The sequence below is a fragment of the Diadema antillarum genome, unplaced genomic scaffold (genome assembly GCF_040938485.1).
Source record: "Diadema antillarum isolate AM-2024a unplaced genomic scaffold, OU_Dant_1.0 seq00000867_RagTag, whole genome shotgun sequence".
NCBI lineage: Eukaryota > Metazoa > Echinodermata > Echinoidea > Diadematoida > Diadematidae > Diadema > Diadema antillarum.
Genome location: NW_027271735.1, coordinates 283828 through 307311, shown reverse-complemented (window position 1 = coordinate 307311; position 23484 = coordinate 283828). Strand labels below are relative to the sequence as shown.

Below are 23484 nucleotides of genomic sequence, written 5' to 3'. Positions count from 1 at the left end.
TTACCAATAAAGTACCTTGAGTATTTTGAGGCTACGCGACCAGGAGAGGAATGATGCCCTAGTGCCACAGCTGATTCTGTCTTTCTGTACAGAAGCTTGTTGATGATGGCTTAGAGTGCTTTTTGGTCAGATCCACAATCAACTATTAGTTTATTGTAGTAGGCAGCTTTAGCACACATGAACAACTGCTTGACTCAATTTCTCTGCTCTTTGAAGAGTTGTTTATCAGATGGGGCACAAGTTTGCCTCCATCGGCGTTCAAGCTGTCGCCGCGTGCGTTTTGCAGTAGCGATAACCTCACTGTGCCAGGGGACAGCCGGCTGTTCCACAACTACACATGTCTTTTCAGGAGCATGTTTGTCCAACAATTCCCTGAGAACCACATTATACTGATGGACTGAGTCATTCACGGCACCACAGGTGTTAGAGAACAGACCGGAATGTTTCAGGTCGAACCTAAGCTGAGTCGAATCAATAGTCTTCAACTTGCGGTAGGTGATCTTCTTCTTCGCAGGCTTGGGTTTCTCGAGTTGGAGGAGACAGTGGACAGAGCTGTGATCTGATATCGAATCCTGGATACGTACTGAATTTATGCCTTCCACATCAATATGGGTGATGATCAGATCTAAAATGTGACCTGACTCGTGAGTAGGCTCATCCACAATCTGCTGCAGATTATGATCTAGGAGAAATCTCTGGAAAGCTCTAGTGTCATTGGATTGTTGGTTTTCCCAGTGGATGTTATTAAAGTCACCAAGAATGAACAATTTCCCAGTGAACAAGGAATGTCTATCTAACAAAACTGAGAACTCATGGATGATCTCAGTAAACGTACAACAGTTCTTACGTGATGGTGGTGGACGGTAGACCCCAATTACCTTAATCCTTGCAGTACCATGTGACAAATCAGTTTCCATAAGCTCAAATGATTTAGGTTGAATGCTGGTTCTTACTGCTTTTGAGCACAGACTTGATTTGTACAAAAGACCTACACCTCCACCCCTGCGATACTTCCGAGGGACATGAAGCAGTCTGTATCCAGAAGGAGTTACTCTCGCTGCGCTCTGGGGCTCGCCTGACTTGAACCAAGTTTCAGTCAATGGTAGAACATCAATATCATGGTCTATCAGATTATCCTTAATTAAATCAGATTTATTGCATGCTGATTGACAGTTAATCAGACCAAGAGTAAAGAGAGCATGCACAACTACAGGAAGAGTTGAACTCTTCATAGCTATGGATTCACTCTCAATAATCTGCTTCTTCTTACCACCACGGCGGCCCCTGTGACCATTGCGCCTCTTGTGTATTCCCAAGGTCTTCAATTTTCCATAAGTAGAAGCAGCTAACATGCATTGGTTAAAGCTCATACCATTCCATATTGACTTCAGTTCACTTGTGCTGTACTGAATAAGTGGCATTCCTGGGGAGAGTTCACTTTGGCAGAGCTATTGACATTGGTGGTACTAAGAAGAAGCTACACAATAGACACTGTATGTCATCCTATTGTGTGTGATTCCGGTTGGTTGCACAGAAGAAGCACCCAGCTAAAGCCCATGAACTTCAGAACAAGACATGAAGAAGCACATATGGAACAGGCAGGCAAGTAAAAGTGAAATAGTATCACAAGCTGAGAAATTGACTCTACAATTTCTGAGGAGATGAAATTCCATATCAATCAGATAGATGTCCAGTGGTATCCAGGTATCAAACTGGTCAACTAGAAGCACTCACAAACTCACAAATCACAGCAGACAATGCAAAAAGCCAACAAATTGGAGGAGTCAAAAGAGGGGTCGCCAGCAAGGGCGCACACACAGACACATATTCTCTAGAATCAAACATATTCTCTAGAATCAAAAGTGATAGAGCTTAAATAAGTCTTTTCTTGGCAGATAGTTTTTACCATATGTGATGGAATAATTATTCAAATGGACACCATGCCTCCAGCTCTCAAAAACTGCCCTCACCCCCCTGCCCCAAGTTTGCAATATTCAATGTGTGGATGATGAACTTGAGGTACTCCGGTGAGTACAAGACCCCAGTCTCTTAATAATTGATATATTTTCATGCAATGTAGCAAATCTTATCTTACACTTACAGTCAAACCTGCCTTAGCAGCCACCTGTCTATGGCGGCCACTGAAAAATCCCCCGAGAGAAAAACTCTGTGAAAGACGTTGTGTATAGCGACCACCTGTCTAACACGGCCAGCGGCCACAAATTTTGTTTCCCGCGGTAGATTTTAACCTGTCTATAGCGGCCAAAGACCCAATGTCATACACCAGCATGGTTAGATGCATGAAACACACATGTGCATACATACACACGTAGATGTACATGTAACGATACAACAATGATACATGTGCATGTAGGCAATGGACACAAAGTTAGATAACCTGTCTACAGCGGCCACCTGTCTATAACAGCCACTTTTTCCATCTCCCTTGGGTGGCCGCTATAGACAGGTTTGACTATACTGTGTGGTAGTCCCTGTGTATTGAAACAGAGTTGTGCGAGAATGTCGCTGTGTCATTACTGACTACAAGCAGGATGGTAAAGGATAGACCCTTTTGATTTGCATGATTTCGTGTTTCATAGTTTCAAAATTTGGATCCCCACATTCAAATGTTACCGCCGAAATACTCATTTTCAAGAAAAAATATACAAATTTGGAAGGAGTCCTGAAGAAGTTTAGGTGAGTTACACTCAGACTGACCAACTTCTGTATGGCTAGCTGTTGCTGCAAAGTTGGTGTGGTTCTCTTTCTTGACTTTGCCTTGATTTGCACAGTATCTCTATATGCGTCTTTGCAATATTAAATTCATACTTTGTTACTCTTCTAGGACAGTTACCTGATTGGGACTAGCAAACCATCGGTGAGGGAGGGAGGTGCGGGATTGTGAGTTACTGTAAAGTATATTTCTTATTCAAACTTTTCATTGTAAAAGTCTGTGACAGTGTTTATGACGTTTGAATTGGTAACTAAAACCAATTAACGCTATTGGGACAAACCTTAACAATTTTTTTTTTCTGTTTCTTTTCCTGTCTTTCTTTGCTTTTGTAGCTATGATGTTGTTTTCCTCTCAGATGCTGACGAGATACTCAAAAAATTTAAGACATTCAAGTCGAACCTGCTGTTCTCTGCAGAAAACTACCTGTGGCCTGACAAGTCTCTGGCAGTGAGTATTCTGGCTTTTGATTGGCTGTGTTTGGCTGTGATTGGATATGATCATGATTGGCTTTGATTCGAATGTTTTGATTCCAAGAAAAAATTGCATAATCATGTATTGGTGTTTCTAATCTAGTTTTTGTCCCCGCCGAACGAGTTCGAGCAGGGGACTATGAAACGGGCTCCGTACGTGTGTGTGTCCGTGTGTCCGTCTGTCCGTCTGTCTGTCCGTCCGTGCGTCCGTGTGTGATCAAAATGTTCAATTTGCTACTTCTCTGTCATTTATGAGCCAATTTCGATTCTGTTTTTCAGTTGTGACCTTTGACCTTGACCTTTGACCTATATTGCACATTTTGCTTCAAAATGCTACTCCTTCGCCATTTTTAACCCGATTTCGATTCCGTTTGCTTTATGTGATGGCACTAGGTGAGGGCTTCAAAACTTGTACACAGAATTTTGACCTTTGACTTCTTTGACCTTTGACCTTGATTATACCTATATTGTACATTTTGCTACAAAATGCTACTCCTTTGCCATTTCTAACCCGATTTCGATTCCGTTTGCTTTATGTGATGGCACTAGGTGAGGGCTTCAAAACTTCTACACAGAATTTTGACCTTTGGCTTCTTTGACCTTTGACCTTGATTTTTGACCTATATTGTACATTTTGCTACAAAATGCTACTCCTTCGCCATTTCTAACCCGATTTCGATTCCGTTTGCTTTATGTGATGGTGCTAGGTGAGGGCTTCAAAACTTCTACACAGAATTTTGACCTTTGACTACTTTGACCTTTGACCTTGATTTTTGACCTGTATTGTACATTTTGCTACAAAATGCTACTCCTTCGCCATTTCTAACCCGATTTCACTTCCGTTTGCTTTATGTGATGGTGCTAGGTGAGGGCTTCAAAACTTCTTCACAGAATTTTGACCTTTGACTTCTTTGACCTCTGACCTTGATTTTTGACCTATATTGTACATTGGCTACAAAATGCTACTCCTTCGCCATTTCTAACCCGATTTTGATTCTGTTTACTTTATGTGATGGCAATAGGTGAGGGCTTCAAAACTTCTTCACAGAATTTTGACCTTTGACTTCTTTGACCTTTGACCTTGATTTTTTACCTATATTGTACATTTTGCTACTAAATGCTACTTCCGGCGGGGACATATATTATGCACCGCGTAATTTCTACTTTTCCTTGTTTTCCAAGTTGTCATATAGAAAAATTATGCAAGATAACCTGAATTACATACGATATGCAGATACAGTAGATAGATACATGTACACTTTGTAGGTACATATGTTTGTGTGTGTTTGTATTAAAATACACACACAAAATTGTTCTGTGTCAAATGAAATTGAATAATGTGATCTATCAGACTTTTCTTGCACAGTAGTTAGTGCTGGTACTGGTGTTGTCCCCAAAACAATTTCTTAAAATTAAGCTACAGCGCTGATGGTTTGATAACTGTGTAAAGCAATACCCATCGCAATTGTGCACCCCAACGCTACCATCATCTATACACCGTCATGGATTCATGCAGGAATTATAGAGTCCCATACAGCAGTAGGTCCTGTAGTAGCAACAGCAACTAAGTCATGATTTTTAGGTCAACCTGCTTACACTGTACTGATTAGAAGTTTGGAATTGGATGCTGGTGCTTCCATTGAGATAGCACAAGCACCCAAATTGAAATCACCCTTTTTTATTTATTTTATTTATTTATTATTATTATTTTTTTTTTGGTCACATCATTTTTCTCATTTTTTGCCTTTCCTGTGTAGACGGCTTACCCACCAGTGTCCAGTGGCTACCCGTATCTGTGTTCAGGTCTCTACATGGGCTATGCACCATACATGTACCGGGCCGTCACCTACCAACCAATAGAAGACCTGGGAGATGACCAGCTGTTCTTCACACACCTCTTCTTAAATGAAAGGGTAAGAAAACTAACTTGTAACAGGCACCTTACTCCTGATCTGTAGAATTCTTCACCTCGACATACATCTTATATGCTGCCTTGAATTTGTTCAATACTTCAATTAAAGCACCAGATGTATTATTTATTTCTAATAAAATTGTATATAAAATTGTATTATATAATTTTGAGAATGGATCTTAGACATATTCTGAATTTGAGTTCCTGAGTGTGTATAATGCATAATGTATTGAACAAATGTTTGCATTTACCAGTTTTTATAACAGAAAAATGGGAGATATGTGACCTGCCACTGTGAAAGCCTGATTAAGTCCATCAACATCAATTTCATGATTTTGATATAAATCTAAAACTCATTATCAATGATACATATTCTATTCTGCTGTATTTGTATTAAAGTAGAAACATCTACCCCAGAATTAGCGAGAAGGCTAGCCATGAGAATAAACGGTGTATAGAAAACCTGTCAAAGAATTTGGGTGTACTCAGACATGCAGGAGATGTAAGATCGAAGCAAACTAAGTTACAATCTATGTTTGCACTGTAGTACATGTAACATGCTTCATGGAGAATTTGAAATTTTGTTCCAGTTGTATCATATTTCGTTAGAATTTAGATGAACTTTAAATTTCAAGTCTGATCTCAATTTGAGCTTTTATGTATCAAAGATTACTTGATTTTGCATTTTTCCTTTCTTCAGGGTATAAAACTTTGTCAGCAAATTGTGCTAATTGGTCACATATTATATTCAAAGAGAGTTAAGTAAATTAACACTTTGGAAATTCCCTAAACACACCAAGAAGTGTTCTATGGAACATAGTCTTCAGGCAGTGCACTTTAAATAATTGTCTCCAGGCTTAAACAGGGCAAGGTCAATGTCCAAAAGCCTGTTGAATGAGACTAGCAAAGTCTCTGACTTGTTCTGATGAATAGATGTGTATGTTGTACTTGAGATCTCATGGAAAAGAGGCATTAGCTTGTACTTTGTCATTCTCTCTGTTTTATATTATATGCATCTGAATGTGGACATTCCAGTGGTGTATAAAATATGATGCAATATCTCCCTTCTGCTCACTATACAAAGTGAAAAAGTTTCCACCCTCATGATTTTGACTTTATATATTTGAAGAGTTTGTTTGCAAAAACCGATAAGTCCATATTTGCCAAATGGAGATATTTGCGATTAAAGGTCAAGAAAAATGAAGAGAATAATAAGAAAATTTTTGCTTCTTTTGACCATAACTTCAAAAATATACCTTTATATGTAGTGACCAATATATCATTTAAAAGGTATTATTTTGTACTTTATGACAGAGGCCGTACTTCAAAATCTTCAAAAATGGACTTATCGGTTTTTGCAAACAAACTCTTCATTTGTTTTTGTTTTGTCTCCTTATTTTATTTATTCATTTATTTAAGCAAAGATGAGTGTGATTGGTGCATATGATCAGAGATATAAAAGCACAAAGGTCCTGACATCACAGTGACATTCATGAGAGTTCTGATGATTATGATAATTCTGCATAACTGCATAGAACCTCCCCATCACCTTTTCAGGAAACGTGGAAGATCATGTTGGACAACCAAGCAAGGATTTTCCAAAATTTGAATGGTGCAAAAGGTAAATATATTGAGAAATGTGGTGAAGTTCAATCAAAAACAGAGTCGCTTTCAGATGATGGTAAGAGATGTTTAATTAGTACCTTTTATGCGGTAATGCAGTCCAGTCAACCTTGCTTTAGTCGACCTTGCATAAGTCCAATAATCACCTGTGAAGTCAAAGGTCTTTTCAAGTCTTCTTCTCTTTATATTCTATTAATTTCAATCCATGATTAAATCAGCCTTTTTACCTTAGCAAGTATCGTCGACTGAGAAGCAGAAGAAATTTATTGCAATTTTAGGGGGTATTGAGTTACTGGTATCATATTATAGAACTTGATCTGCTGTACATTTTGGTGTCAATTGAAGTAGATTATTTTTGTTTTCAGTAACATGTGAACCCGTTGAGGACAGGCTGATTTTGATACAACACACATTTCCCATAGACACCTACCGAAGTATACTGTGAACTTGTCTTCAATGGGTTAGAAATTAAAACCGCAAGCATGCTATTTTATTGTGTATTTGGAATAATGCTTATAAATCTACCTGCTTTTGATCAAATAAAATGTTTTGTTTCATGAAAACTGATTGTTTCATTTTTACTTGAAATACGCTCAAATCTTAGAACAAGATAGTACCCTTCTGGTTCTTAGCTAATGATATTTTTGGCTGTCTTCACAACCAGTTTGTGATGTTGTCTTGGTTCTATGATGTCATTTTGATAGCAAGCATGTTCCCTTTAAATATTCATGTTAATACACATGTAGTTTGTGAGTGTTTTTATTACATGTACCTCATGAGCCTTTCTGTAATGTCAAAAAATTTGTTTTTAGATGATGTCAAACCAAGATTTGAGGGAAGAAACAGCCTTCTCCACAACACCAAGTACAACACAGTTCCCTCCCTGCTTCATGGCAATGGCTGGGCAAAGGTGACTCCTAGCAATCTCATTCTTTAGTACTAGAAGACAAGTTCATGGTGCCCCACATATTCTTTCTTGGGTATTTTGATTATTTGGCCCTGAAAAGGACTTGATGTGTGTGATCAGGGCAGCGTACATATCCAAGAAAGAATACGTTGTGAGCGATGAAGCCTTCTACTACTAAACGTTCAACCCCCACAGAAACCCTTAAAGATTTCAATCTTATTCTGTCGAGAAATTCTTTGTCTAGTATTATTTTTCATTCATCAATTGGAATCACATGTTTTGCAGTTTAAAGAAGACCAAGAAATGATTGAGACCTCTTGAGACATGAAAGAGAAATAATAGCCACCACCATTAAATCAGGGACATTTAGAATAAGAGTATCTTTGATGTATGCATACAGATGCTTGGCCCATGTTAGCCCATGTATTGAACTTTGTGTAGTGTATGGGAGACTACTTTTGAGCTCTTTTAATTAGGAACAGTTACTTTAAAAGCCTCAAGCAGACACAGAGTCCACAAAAGCCTCAAGCAGACACAGAGTCATCCTGATTGACCATTGGCAACTTTATTGATGATTCTTGTAAATCCATCCTTGACCCTAATTAGGCTGGAGGCAGGGACCTCTCAGCACCTCTCCTCCCTGTATAGTCTTTTGAGTAGGAAATGCTTATAATTGGTATTAATTTTCCAGGACTTCTTGTGTGTGATGTCTACCAAACAGTTTGATACCACATTTTTGTTGGTCAGACTTTTAACTGTTCAATCATCAGATTACGATAACTGATCCCATACATGTATCTGTCAAAATGTGCATGTTTGGAATTCATCATTGTGTTTTCTCGTGGCAAAACAGTCTGTAATTTCTAGAAATTAGTTTATTTTCTAAAGATTATTCATGCCAACATTGATGTATTCCCTGTGCTGTTTTCATTCTGTGAAATAGACGATAAGATATTTAAAATAAGTTGATATGAGAAGACTAGTGTTTTATGTCCCAACCAAGAAATATAAAGCAGATTGATCGAAGGACAACCATTTTGGAAATGTGCCTTGAAGTATTGTAGGGAAGCTGTTATTTATGCGATGGTTTTATTTTCCTGAATTTTGCAAATCATGTTTGACTGCAAATTTCACAACATGCAAAAATATCTCGAACGGACAGGCATTTAGTGCACTTTGCAATGTATGATAGCATCAGTATCAAAATCGCAGAAACAACAATCTTGCAAAAATATCTGTGACCTCATTCGCAAAAATATCTGTATGCAAAAATGATAGCTTATACAGTAGCTCACTCCTGCGTGACTTTTCTGTTCTGGTAGGAGTGGAATATACATGTAAGTCCCCTGTCTGTAATAATACCATTCTGTCCATGCCTTTTCTTCCCAGGTGGCACTAAATCATCTTACCAACTATGTACCAAACCAATGGACTTGGGATGCTGGTTGTATCCGATGTATGTCCAACAAATTCAGTTTCAATGGACTGACGGTAAGGTTTTAGCTCTCAAAGGGTCAAAATTAAAATCAATCCGTTCAGTTACTCATCATCTCAACCCCAATAAGTTTCATTCCCCCCCCCCCCATTTTTCTTCAGAACACTCAGTTTCAGGCAAAGGTAAAATGCTGTTACCACACACAGACATACATGTACTAGGCAATGGGTTTGTTTCTTGTAAAAATGTTTTCATCACATCTATCAGTTTAACCAAGTCAGTCCAGGCATTTGACTGGACCAGGTATTGCACATATCAATGATATTCTGTAGCACTTGGAATGTAGTAACTTATTGTTACATTTGGGCCGCTGCACACAGTATGGACATTTTCAAATAGAATAATCCCACTTTAATATGATGTTGGGTTGTAACATGAATTTTTTTAATGCATTTCAACGAGTACTGTGCAATCAATCTCATAATTCATTCATTAGTAAAAACCAATTTTGTTCAAACTGCGTGTTAATGAATCTTGGGGCGAGAGATGTGTTTGTGGATGTAGATATGTTTTTTGTGACATATGTGTAGATGACAAGAGAAAAGCAAGGAATCACAAGTCACATGACCTGAAGGAGACTCAAAGTCCAGGGCGAGAGTGATCTCACTTGGCAATAATGAAAAGAGAGCAAAAGTCAATTAAAGGGACATTCTGGACCATTTAATAGTTTGCCTGAAAAGAAAGAGTAAAATTTTGTCGTTTTGATATTCCCAATTAGTAATTTTTGAGTGTAAAGTGCTTGGTATCATTTGGTAGAAAGCATATTAAATAAACAGTGAGGTGCGTATTGTATACTATACAGCATAGAATATATTAAATATTTTGTGATGATTACTATCAGTTATGGATGCTGAATGAATGAATGTGATAAACAACAGTCAGAGGGACATTAGAGCAGAGTGAAAAGTATGTATTGCACTGACAAGCCTTTCTGTAATTGGACCAAAGACTTTACTGTAAAAGTGGTTTCTTTCCCGGTGGTTTTATTTTCGTGCTTTTCACGCTTTGAGGTTGAACCGGGAATTTAACATCACACGAAAATGTTTTGAAAAGTCGCGCAAATTTAACCACACAAGGATATGTTTTGAACTCGCCGCTTGTTACGACGCTATCACGCACATGCACACACAAAGATTCCGCGCATGAGTGTATTGATGGTCAACACACACACAGCAATACCGCGTAATGTAGGTACTCGATAAGACAGGATTTCCGGTAAGCCTGCATTTGACTTTGATTTTTATTTGATAAATAAAAGAATAATTGGAATATAGTTTGGGTTGCCTTGTGTAAAATAAAACAGTTTTTGCAGGCCGCGAATTTAAACACACGCGAAAAAAGTCGGCACCGATGGAAACCAAGAAAGTATCTGTACCCGAAAGGAACCACTTTTACAGTATTTGTGTTTCAAGCACAGAAGAACCAGACTTCATGTAGAATGAACATTGGATATAACTCCTCCACTTTGTTGAATAATTTATCTCGGAATCTAACCCTAAATGCCAACATAAAGAATGTCAAATCTGCCTGAAAATGCATCTTTTTACACTTAAAGCAAACGTGAAGCATGGTACTGTTGCAATAGTGTATTCTACTGTAGCCTTTCTTTTCCTTGAGTGTGTAGAGACGAATGTACTATGTCTTTATGGACTATATGTGACCATGCACCACAAAACGAACAAAAAGTCGCACCCTTTGATTTTACGTGAGGACTCAAAAAAGGTGAAACGGGTCAACTAAGTCAATATTAAGTTTTCAATATTTCTCAAAGAACTAACCTTCTTCTACATTATTCTTAAGTTTCGTAACTTAAGATAAATGGGAAAGTGCATTTTCAGCAGTTTTTCCACATTTTTTGTAGAGCAGTGAGATCAGGTATACCCTTGTACACGTAGCTTAGAGGCCCCTTTTCATTTCTTGATATTCCTTTGCACACTCTTCACTTTCAAGTCTTATAACTTTTGAAGGTATAACGCTACTGCTTTGAAAAATGGCATTAATCATGGACAGAATGTGTTAATAAATCGTTCTAAATTTCAACTTTATCTGATAATTCCTTCATTTCTGTTGCTCCAGTGGTTTACATCCTGTTTTTTGTCCCATTCATCGCACAGCTAGCATGGTTCAGTAAAGATTAAGTGATTGAATATTTCTCGGTTCACACTTGTCAAGAGTGTGTGCTTTCTTTCCATTATTCAGATAAGTTTAATAGGAAAGTTCATTTTAAAGCTTAGAGTCTGCTCTTTCAGAATCTGCCCTTAACTAAAAATCAATGTCTGGCAACATTTTGTGAGTTTTGTGATGTAGGGTCACATATGGACATTGGTAGTTATTATTATGAAACATGGATTTCTTCTACCATTCAAACAGGTGGAGGACTATCCAATGGTTATGGTGGCCGTCTTTGTCAGCGTCCCCACACCGTTCTTTGATGAATTCCTCCAGCACATCGTAGAGATCAACTATCCAAAAAGCCGCATCGATCTCTTCATTCACAACAGGGTGGGTAGACACGAGGCTGGACTCCAGAAAGGCAGGGAGACCTCTGGATTTGGACTTTTCCCTCCTACTCCCACCCCCCCCCCCCCCCCCCCCAATTGTGGAAAAATGAACAGATAATGATTGCAACTGACAAATTGGTCTACATTGATGTAAATAAAATACTGATTTATTCAGTGTTTTAGTAGTAGCCATGATAAAAGAAAATCATGGGAAATAATTGTCGGGTTGGACTCAAATGAACTATCTCCTGATTGCTAGGCAGGTGTCATATCCACTAGACTTGGAAGATTTGATCTCTCACTATCAGCTGCAGCTACAAAGACAACTCTACACAGCTGTTATTAGTTTGAATGGGTAATGATTCTTGGAAGCTCATATTTCTAAAGACTGCTGTACATTTTGTAGACCAACAGGCAGTAGCCATATAAGATTATGAGGTATGGCAACTGCTATAGAGCTTCGACTGATTAGCTTTAAACAGTGATTGTTTTCATAATAAAGCAAGGAAAGAGGAAAGATCTTCTCTCTGTCACCATAGAAATGCTGTTATACAGTTAAACCTGCCTTAGCGGCCACCTCTCTATAGCGGCCACCTGTCTACAGCGGCCACTGAAAAATCCCCCCGAGAGAAAAGCCATGTTAAAGACCCTGTGTATAGCGGCCACCTGTCTAACGCGGCCAGCGGCCACAAATTTTGTTTCCCGCGGTAGATTTTAACCTGTCTATAGCGGCCAAAAACCCGATGGAGCCATAGCCGAGCCGATAATTCAGCGTGTTTTTCTGCTTTTTAGCCGTGCCAGTCATTCCTGGGCAGCGTTCAGTGATCGCTACCGCTGCATTCATCACTTATTCAGTCACAATAATGCACTAGTGTTAAGCTTTCTTCATGACTGTGCACATGCTACATGTATACTACTGTGCGACAATTTCATAAACACCGGCATTGTTCTATGCATGATACACACGTGTGCATACGTACACACATACATGTACATGTAAGTATTTGTAGATGGATACAACGATGATACATGTACATGTAGGCAATGCACACAAAGTTGGATCACCTGTCTATAACGGCCACTTTTTCCGTATCCCTTGGGTGGCCGCTATAGACAGGTTTGACTGTAATTTGGAAATTGTGTTCTCCTGCACAATCTCATATCAATAAGATTCGAGTGTAGGATTTTTTTGCTGTCTAACAGTACACTGATATTGAAATGTGTTTGTAGAAGATTTGTCAATCGATATATCCTTATTGACCCATCAAGGCCCAATGATGTATTGTCACCTGAAATGCACATGTATACTGTTCTGTCTGCAGGCCATGTTCCATTATCGTAGGATTGAGAAGTTCCGCGAAGATATTGGGCCACTGTTCAATAGCGTCAAGATCATCCGTCCAGCAGAGCAGCTGAGTGATGCTGAAGGGAGAAATCGTGGCCTGTAAGTCAACCGTAGTGACTGTACTCCTGGGTGTTCAAAAAGAATTTGAGGCAATCTTAAAAGTTACTTTCAACTTGAGGTTATGGCTTGCCAATGATTTCCCTGTTCGGTTTTATTAACCTTTCAGAATCCATTTCATATTGTTCTCAAAATTCAGAGAAAGACGTCTTTGTCTTTAATTTTCATCATGTACATCAACGGCTGCTTTAAAAAGCCTCCAGAATCTTCATTTTCATTAAAGAAGTAAGAGTACTTTTGAAGACACACACAGCAAACTATGATTTCAAGTTCAACTGGTCTTACATTGTATACGATCAACTTAGATTCTTTTGAACCCCCTACTCTTTCAATACCTGCTGCAGTAGAGACTGTGAAGTCTTGCTAGAGATGAAGAGCTATTTTACTTTGGCGACAGGAAGAAACTTAAAATAGGAGGTGGGGTTGATACACAGTTACAGCAAAATTTGTGCTAACAAAAAAAGTGTACAGGAGGTCATCCTTGCATGCTTTTCTTAAAAGTAGAAGAGCCATAAGGTGGTTTTCTTGATTAGGCTTGGTGGTATATCAAATAATGGCTCTAATTTCTAAAGGCTTAGATTGGCGAGTCACTTGCGCGTTCACTGTTAAGTGAGCAAAAACAGGTGCACTTGCTCACGGTTGTAATAATACACAGTATTACAACTAACAGAAGGGCAGTAGAGTGGGACTGCGTACACTGCAAAATTTTCTTCTTAACCAACCAATTATGCTCCAGTATTTATAGCCTTTTACTACGTAAACTGGACCAACATTCCAGATATTTTTCAGACAGAAACAGCTGAATGACATAATTTTCAAATGAACAAGGGGAGTTGTGGATTGGTGACTGAAGAAAATTTTATAAATTGTTCAATTTAACCAAATTCTCCTGTTACCTTTGATAAGACTTGGAAGAATTTGTTATTGTTGTTGTTGTTGTTAATACAGCTCTTCCATAAATACATGATGATATTTGAGTCAGTATGTAAAGCAGTTTGCAGTTTCCCAGTATTGACCCGCAGGGGAATCTGTGGGAGCTCTTCCCACTGAGTCAAACCCCCTTTAATAGCTTTCCACACTTCCACAGTCTAACAATGTATGTATCCTCCTATCTTTTCTCCACCACATAGGGATCACTGCATAGCCCTGGAGTGCCAGTATTATTTCTCCGTTGATGCCGATGTCCAGCTCACAAACCCACAAGTCTTGATGATTCTCATGGAAATGAACAGGTCTGTGACTCTCTTCTTTCTACAATGCTACTCAAAGCTAGTATGAGGTGTACATATCCGGGTATTTGCACTGACTGTAAGCATGACAAGCCAAACAAAGTTTATCCACCACTTCCCATATCAACTCATGTCATCCCTTTACTGTAAAACGAGGCATGTTCGCATGCATTTGGATTTCGCGAATTTCGTGAGACCCAAGATTTGCATAATTAAAATGCACACAAAAGTTCTTGTCTACACTATGGCCCGAATTCACGAAGGTGGTACAAATGAAACCATGGAGCGCCAAGTGTCGCATGGAATATTTCATTACGAAATCAGTCATTTCATCGATGAAATGATTATTTTGTAACGAAATGACATTTTTTAACTAAATGAACATTTCGTCGACGAAATGACCAATTTCGTAACGAAATATTCGGTGCGACACTTGGCGCTCCATGGTTTTTGTCCATGGTTTAAACCATGGTTTCATATGTACCACCTTCGTGAATTCGGGCCTATATGCATTGAATATTAGAAGCAACCTGTGAAAAATTCATGCCACGATAAAGGCCATCGGCTTCAATTTCATGCAGCAAAGATATTGTGTTTTACAGTATGTCGATGTAAATTTTGATTCATCCAGGTAGTGTGATAATTACATGTTGTCAATGCATCCCTTGTCCTTACTTGGCCTTCCAGTGTTAGTATTATGCATCTATGCCATGTTCTGCATTTTACACAAATTGTTTTGTTTTTGCCTTTTTCTTCCCCCCAGAATATCTGTAATGAAAAAAAAATTATGTAAGATGTTATAAAACAAGGGAGACTTTGTCAAGTGTCATCCTTGTTTTAGTACATTCCCAAGCACATTTGTGAGAATTGTTTGAAAAACTACCTATTCACATTCTTTGCAAGATAGCAAGAATGATGCGTGTCCTAATGTCTGTAAGAAAATATTTCATTTTCAGATTGCCTTGTAGCTCAACAGCTCATTTTAGAACTCACCTGATTTTGATGTGTGCATGTTGCCAGCCATGTTAGTTGTAAAGGTGTACGTCTCATTTCTTCTATTGTTATGATCAGACATCTTCAGGTGGTACATGTATTTAGCGTAAGCTGGAGTGAAGACAAACCTACGACTGGTGTATTTTTCAGATGAAAATAGCATGCTTTTCTTCCAAACGATATTGTAATTGACTTTGAAGTTCCGTGTAACCTGTCTTATATGAGCCATCTTAACATTTCTGATAGCCATAGGAAATGTTTTTAGCATAATTTTGGACGAGAGTAGTACATGTATATTGAGGATTTTGAATGCTGAAGCTGTAGTGTACCATCTGTATCACCACATAATCATTAACAATGCAAAAGTAGGCCTAAAAAAATTGTGCAAGCATTTGTTCTGTTCACACCTGAGGCAATCTCCGCACCTGTACCCTACAAGCGAGGTGTTTGTTTTCACTTCAGGCATGCTGGGGAATGACATGTATCCGACCATAAGAATTGAGAAGCTGCTTGGGAGGAGTTTGTTTGGTTATTTTTGTAGTTTATAGAGACACTTCAGTGTCATCTGTATACTGTTTATGCCAGATATATTTTGCAAGGTTTATATTTTTCATGAATTTTGTGAGTCAGATGCTGTTCATGAATTCAGCAACATGAGAAAACATTAACTCAGATCCCAACACGAATGTGATGTGCACACGTACATTTCTTCCATGAAAGGGACTGTACAGTACTGGTTGAGGTGAGGATTCAGCTTGTAACGTTTTGCGAGAATTTTCAAAACACTCTGTGAAATGTTAAAGAACATACAATTCTTAGGAAAATCAAAAGTTTAGATGATAAAAATTGATTTTGAAATCACTGAGATATCTTAAAAAGAAGGAAAAACAAAGAGATTCTAATAAAAGTTTTGGCCTGTCTACTTTATTAGGATCACTTTTTTGGATATCTCGGCCATTTCAAGGCCAATTTTCAATGAATAAACATTGAATCCTTCTTGAAATTACATGCTCTTTCGTATTTCATAAGAGGTTTTCTCATTTTCTCACCAAAAAAATGTTATAAACCTGAATCCTCACCTCAACCTGGACTCTACAGTTCTTTAATCATTCACAAGATCATCAGAAAGTCCTCATTGGCTAAAAAGTAGACTCACTATAATCCAGTGTACTATTTGTTCTCCTCTCATCCAGTTTGTCTGCTGTGTGTTATGTTTGTTCTGATATGTTTCACTCTGTATTGCAGACCCGTTGTGGCACCCCTTGTGTCCAAGCCGGGCAAACTGTGGTCAAACTTCTGGGGTGACCTCAACAGCAATGGTTACTATGCCCGCTCCAGCGACTACGTCGACATCGTTAGAAGGGAGAGGAAGTGAGATTTTGTGCTAAGTTGATTATGATTGCACCTCATAAGAAAGTGAATTCATGCCAATGTTTTCCCAGATATATTTCTCTTCTTGAAACTTACTATGTATACACAATACATTCCATGATGTTAAATCTTTGCTAGTTTTGCAAGGAAACCAATATTTGCAAAATCAACAGCTCACTCAAAATATTCTCTCCCTCGCCCCCCACCCCAAACTGCTTTGTGGGAAAAATATCTGATTTTTCCCTTGAAAAAGAATGAGGCTTCTTTCTCATTACATTAATGTAGTTAGATTTTACTACTTTTGATATTGTTTTACAAGTCGCAGTTTGGGAAGTATTTAATAGTTTTGAGAAGACAGTCATTTCATACTTTGTTACAAGTATTTCTTGCAATCCTTATGTATTTTCACCTCTCCAGGATTAAGCAATTGTCTTGCTGTGCATGACCCTATTCTCAGAAACTTTTGATAACTTTAATAATCAGTTTTCACTATTTTCCCGTAAGGCTGACTTTCAAGCAATTTAAAGGTACTAATGCAATCAAACCTGTCTATGGCAACTGCCGTCTATAGCAACCACCTGCCATAGGCGATCACTAAATACAATCTTCTCCCCCCCCCCCCCCCCCCCCGAGAAAATCCATGTTTGGTTTAATAACGACCTTGTCTATAGCTGCCACCTGTCTACAATGGCCACTTTTTTTATCTGCTTGAGTGACCGCTTAAGACAGGTTTGACTGTAATTAGAAATGTAACATTTATTTAAAAAAGGAGAAAGAAAGTTTTAAAAAAAATTATCCGGCATGTTGTCCACTTGGTTCATGTCTTAGGGGACTGTGGAATGTGCCGTATATTGCCAATGTGTATCTGGTCAAAGGAGAGGTCATCCGGAGGGGTGAGAGGCCCAATTTTGAGGAAGAAGGCATGGACTCAGACATGGTCATCTGTGCAGATTTCAGAAACAAGGTACCTCGACAGTTCCGATTATATTTTTTGTTGCCTTCTCCCTTTCTGTCTTTCTTATTGGTTTTTTAGTCCCATGTGATGGCAGGGGAGGGTTAAGTGTGTATTGAAGCTTGGATTCAGCTATGACCCAACATATGTTATATATTTTTTTTTTTAAACAAATAAAGGCAATTGTTTATTCAAATTAGTGAAATAATTTCTATAAGGATTACAACCAGCACTTGCTGTCGGGCAGAAGCTCAGTGGTCTAGTGGAGATGATGCCTGTCCAGATATCAGGAGGTCGTAGGTTCTAATCCTGCTCGAGTGTGTACGCCCATGATTTTTTATCATGGCTACTACTAAAACACTGATCAATTCAGTGCTTATTTACGTCGATGTAGGGCAATTTGTCAATCAGTGGCAATTGTTTAATTTATGCCCCCATTTTAACCAATCAAACCTGAGGATCCATCAAATGAGATAAGTAATTAGAGCTACATTTCTACTTTCTCTAATTTCTTGCTGCATTCAGGGCGTCTTTATGTATCTACTGAATCTCCATGACGACTACGGCCACATCATAACGACAGAAAACTACGAGACGACACACTTGCACAATGATATGTGGGAAATGTGGAACAATAAAGAGGTGAGTGTTTCACGTAGAATGAAAGAAAACAAAGTACAAAGTGATAGAGACGTGTATATTGTATTTTGCAAATGACTTGGCAGCATAGTGTAACAAGGCCTTCATGGTATTAGTCTGTGTGTTAACCCTAAAAAGACTGTTTCGCGCGATTACTCTGCAACACGCAATGCTCTCGCTGCGATGCTCTATGACATTTTTCATTCAAGTTTCCGGCACATCTTGACACCAAATTTGTGACGCCCAGGGGTACGGTTCTGAAGTTACATAACTTTTTGTACGTTATGCACGTGAGACCAAAAATGGCTCAAAAATGTGATTTTGTGTACAAAGTCAATGCTAATTGAGTTTTTTCACATGGTTCATATAAATATGCTTATTTTTACTCTCGAAGGCTAATATTAATTTGTTTTCGGAGTATTATGCTTCAAAAAGTTCTGCCACAAATTTTGTTAAAAAAACAACGAAAACAAAAGGTCCAAAAAACAAAAAAATACATAAGAAATTCATAAAACAATAAAATAAATAAATCAATTTTGATACCAAATTTTTTTTAAAGTACATTTGCTAAGAATGCCACAAAGAATAATTAGACCAAAAATGAACACTTTTGGAGCTTTATTTACTGATTTAGATCAAAGTGCCTGATTTCTCGCATAAATTAGCATAATTAATCAAAATAAAATAAAAGAAGACTATTTTGGAAAATTTAAATATACAATCTTGTAGATTACATTGCACACTACTAGTGTGCAAATTTCCGCGGTCTTTCGAGCCACCAAAATAGCCCAGTCTTTTTAGGGTTAACTGTCCTGTTTGAGGACGAGTCCCAAATACTCTCAGGCAAGTGCCTATTGGAAGATGTGTTGAAGCAAAATCAGCCCATCAATGGGTTATAAGAAAGATGCTGTTCCTTTGATAAATTGTACATACAGTTGAACCTCTCGTATCCGGACAAGTCGGGACCGGGGCTCATCCGGATACTAAATAATTATCAAGTATATGTAATTCATGTGTGTTAGTGTAGGAGTTCTCAAGGAGTTGGTAATCCCCCTTTCCTCCCGTAATTCTTAAAAAAAGATAAAAAAATCACGGCGAGATTGCGTCCGGATAATAGAGAGATCCGGATAAAGGGAGGCCGGATAATAGAGGTTCAACTGTACATATTTTATGTACATACAGTACATACACCTCCGAATATAAAAACCCCTACAACCAGAGACACAGTCTATTGAAGTCTATCAAAGTTTAGCTGTTGTTGCAGCTAAATAAGGAATGGAAAGTGTTCTGTTAGTGCTTGTAATACATGGTAAGGTTGTATTTGCTGTTACAATGTTTGCCAGAAGTGACCACATTTTCATGTGCTCATTTTTTTTCTTCTTTTTTTTTATAGAAAGAGCAAAAAGAAAATAGAATTAGCAAAATATTGATTTAATACCTGATTTGGGTACTTTTGATTCTCCAGATTCTAAGTTTTTAATTTCTTTTTTTTTTTATTTAGCCCATTTCACTTCTAAAAGGTTTCTGCAAAAAAAACAAAAACAAAAAAAAAACGGCAGAAAGCTATATAAACATGGAACACTGATTAGTTACCAGAAACATTAGATCTGTCAATATAGACTAGCATGCCGCACGCATCAGGTTGTTGTCATCAAAATAACATGTTTGTGTGAAGTGTGAAGTCTTCTTAACCCTAACTAGGCTGAGCTCCCAGGCCCCCCCCCCTCCAGATCTTGGCCGTCGACCACGTGATCGCGACGAAAATTCGCACACACATTGCCTATGACGTAATCTAAAGTACCACGAAGTTAAATTAAATGCTCGAAATGGGCAGATTTTTTTATGTACAATATTCTTTTTAGTGTCCTGAGCAAATATATGAGAAAGAAATTGTGCCATCTGAAAAAATTTCTTATGTATTTTACTGTTTTTTTAATTTCTTATGTACATTTTATTTCTCTGTTTTTTCGACTTTATGTTTTTCATTGTTTTTTCGATGAAACTTGTCCGCGACATTGTTCCGAACAAGAAAATATCTTATTAATTAATTGTAATCAATAAAACCCCAAAATAATCATGCTTTTATGAAATTTGCCTGCAAGCACAGTTTGCATTGAAATTGTACACGAATTCACGTTTTTAAGCAATTTTTGGTCTGACATGCACGTACATATTTATGCGCAACTTCGTAATCAAGCACTCGGGCATCGCAAATTTGGTGTCAAAAGATGCGGGAGACTCGAAAGAAAAAAGTCATGAAACGTCGGGCCGTTAGCTTTTCGTGTTAGCGATACATCGCGCGAAACGTCAAGGGGGGGGACCTCGGAGGCCCCCCCCCCCCCCCCCCCCCCCCCCCCCCGGCCTAGTTAGGGTTAACTTTAGATTCAGACAGGAAGTAGTTATGTTAGGCCAAATAGTATTTTTCTTCACATGAAATTATCATGGGAGGCTTTGGTTTTTGTGATTTTTATCTCAGGATTGGGAAGCCAAATACATCGCTCCAGACTACTTCAGTTTCAGACAGCGTGATGCAGCAAACTTCACCATGGTAAGTTTCTGGTGATAAGACTTCTAGCTGAGCACAGCCTAAGATTTGATGTTGACTGTTGGAGAAACTTTCCTCAAAGTATAAGTCATTATTGAATACCTGACTGGCTGTATGCAATTGTGGAATCAGCTGCTGAATAATGGCATTTTGGAGATATTCAGCGTGTCATTCATATCAAAGCTACAGCAGGTTAAATGGCGTGAAGTGTTTTTTCTTGTGTACAATGTTGATGAAAAGCGCTCTTATCTACTCTCATGCCTACTTATATCTGTGTACAAGCGGCTTGGGATGCAATTTTAGCTCAAATCTGATCAGTAAAAAGAAAAAAACAGTATCCATTGAATGCAGACAGGTACACAGAAAGTCAGAATGTTTTTATCATCAAATTCAGCAAATTCATGATTCTTGTGTTCAAGTTGTTTTTCCTACAACTAATAGACAAATTGCCTGGTTATTGATAATTCAGTGTCCGAGTAATAACCATGATAAAAACATAGGCAGTTATACCCATGTCAAGATGGGATTCAAACCCACTATTTATGTCGAGGAAGGACAATTTGTCAGTCAGTTGCTGTAGTCAAAACTTGTTGGTGATATTCAAGTACGTGCCAAACTTTGGGACACCAAAGAGTTACATATGACAAAGAGCGTGTTTCTACTGAGATCACCTTGCATCACTTTGTATCTTACGACCACTCGAGCTGTTTCTACTGAGCGATAAAATATGCGGTGATGCGAGGTGACGTGCTAAATACGGTGAATCCGGAAATCACATATTTTAAGGTCACAGATCGGGCCGCGCTGCCTCTGCCATTTTGTGGTAGGCCATCTGAATTTCGTTTTTAGTCTTTCTGTCCAAAATGCCCCTCACCAACATTTCTTGCCGCTTGGTTATTAGGAATCGTTGCAGGTCAAGGGTCCAGTTAATGCTCTCCTGGGGCTCCGACATACTAACGTTACATATTCCAGCAAAAACAAATTTTATGGTACAAGGCATGATGCATCCGAAGCTACGGTCGCTGTGTACACAAGTGTTGGAGTGTGTGATGAACTGATTTGAAAAGTGCGCGGCAAAAGCTCCCAAATTCGAGACTTCCGGTACACTGCGAATTTTGCTACCTGGTGTGTTTCTACTGAAAATTGTCCCTCGCATGACCGTGCATCGACCACCTCAAAAGATGGATGATGGAGCACCTCGCATCACCGCGCATTGGCCACTACCCGATCTGTTTCTACTGAGGAAAAATTTGAGGTGTCACCGCACATCGCCGCGCATCACCGCTTATCACCACGAATCACCTCGCATCGCCTCGAATTTTCATCGCTCAGTAGAAACACGCTCTATGTAACTGCATTGTGCATTTTGACAGTTTGATAATTATGTTACCCTTTTCCCCAGCCTTGCACCGATGTCTACAGCTTTCCGGTGTTGTCCAAGACATACGCCAGACATCTCATTGAAGAGATGGAACACTACGGCAAATGGTCCAGTGGCAATAATGAAGTAAGATTTGTATTTGGTTTTGACTTTGTCCTCCTTAGCACAATATTTTGCAAGTGCTCATGTCTTGTTTTACTGTAGTAGTAGTAGTAATATCGGGGTGATAATTTTTATGCTTATTCTTTGTTAGTGTTATTACCTTCGCCAAGGGAGGAGGTTATGTTTTCATTACCGTTGGTGTATTTGTTTGTTTGTCCGTGTGCAAAATAACTCAAAAAGTTGTGCACAAATTTGGATGAAACTTGCAGGAAATGTTGAGAATGACACTAGGAATAGCTGATTAAATTTTGGTCGTGATCTGGAAATTTTTTATGGATTTTATGAAGAATTTTCGATATTTTGGCAGGTAGTGTCAGTAAAGCTGCACATTTTTTAGGTCTTCATATGCGCACTAAAGCGCGTGCTCAAGTTTCTACGAGGGCAAGGCGCGTGGTTTATGACGTAACAAAGGCTTCTATATTGGGAAATTGAGCAATTTTTCAGCATGCATTCGTATGGTGGAAATCACTGATCTCAATGGAAGAGCAAGATCATCGGTGGGAAGTAGCTGCTTGGCGGAGGTCTGTGCTTTCATAGTGCTCTTCTAGGTCTTGATGATACTGTAATTATCACTACTATTTGTGACCGTGCCCCTCAAAACGAACATAAAGTCGCACACACTGATTTTGCGTGAGGACTGAAAATAAGTGAAATGCGTTAACCTAGCCAAACTTGCCTTTTTCATATTTTCTGAAAGAGCGGGTCTTCTTTTACATTATGCTAAAATTTGGTATCATAAAACGGGCAGGAAAGTGTGTTTTTTTAGCAGTTTATCTCGAACATTTTTGGTAGAATAGTGTGATCAGGTGTGTCTTTAGAATCCCTTTTTCATTTCTGAAAAACCTTGTCCACACTCTTCACTTTCAACTCTAATAACTTTTGAAAGGATAGTGCTACTGCTTTGAAAGTTGGCATTGATTATGGACAGAATGTGTTAATGAGGCATGCTTAATTTCAGTTTAATCTGATAATCCCTTCATTGTTGTTACTCTGGTGGTTTACTTCCTGTTTTTTTGTCCCATTCATCGCACAGCCAGCACGGTTTGGTAAAGATTAAGCGCTTGAATAGACACTGTACTTCAGAGCCTCTTTTCTCAGTTCACACTTT

General features: G+C 38.5%; 1 protein-coding gene across 1 annotated transcript in view; it reads left to right on the top strand.

Moving 5' to 3' along the window:
- LOC139740608 (procollagen-lysine,2-oxoglutarate 5-dioxygenase 1-like) overlaps window positions 1-23484 on the top strand; it is a 65051-nt gene that overhangs the window by 8237 nt on the left and 33330 nt on the right. Inside the window, exons 4-16 of the mRNA XM_071651194.1 lie at window positions 3067-3181; window positions 4962-5117; window positions 6674-6737; window positions 7552-7649; window positions 9036-9137; window positions 11512-11643; window positions 12965-13086; window positions 14235-14336; window positions 16572-16697; window positions 17526-17661; window positions 18175-18291; window positions 20765-20836; window positions 22236-22340. Coding sequence (XP_071507295.1) covers window positions 3067-3181; window positions 4962-5117; window positions 6674-6737; window positions 7552-7649; window positions 9036-9137; window positions 11512-11643; window positions 12965-13086; window positions 14235-14336; window positions 16572-16697; window positions 17526-17661; window positions 18175-18291; window positions 20765-20836; window positions 22236-22340 — 1447 coding nt within the window. The remainder of the gene's footprint in view (window positions 1-3066; window positions 3182-4961; window positions 5118-6673; window positions 6738-7551; window positions 7650-9035; window positions 9138-11511; window positions 11644-12964; window positions 13087-14234; window positions 14337-16571; window positions 16698-17525; window positions 17662-18174; window positions 18292-20764; window positions 20837-22235; window positions 22341-23484) is intronic.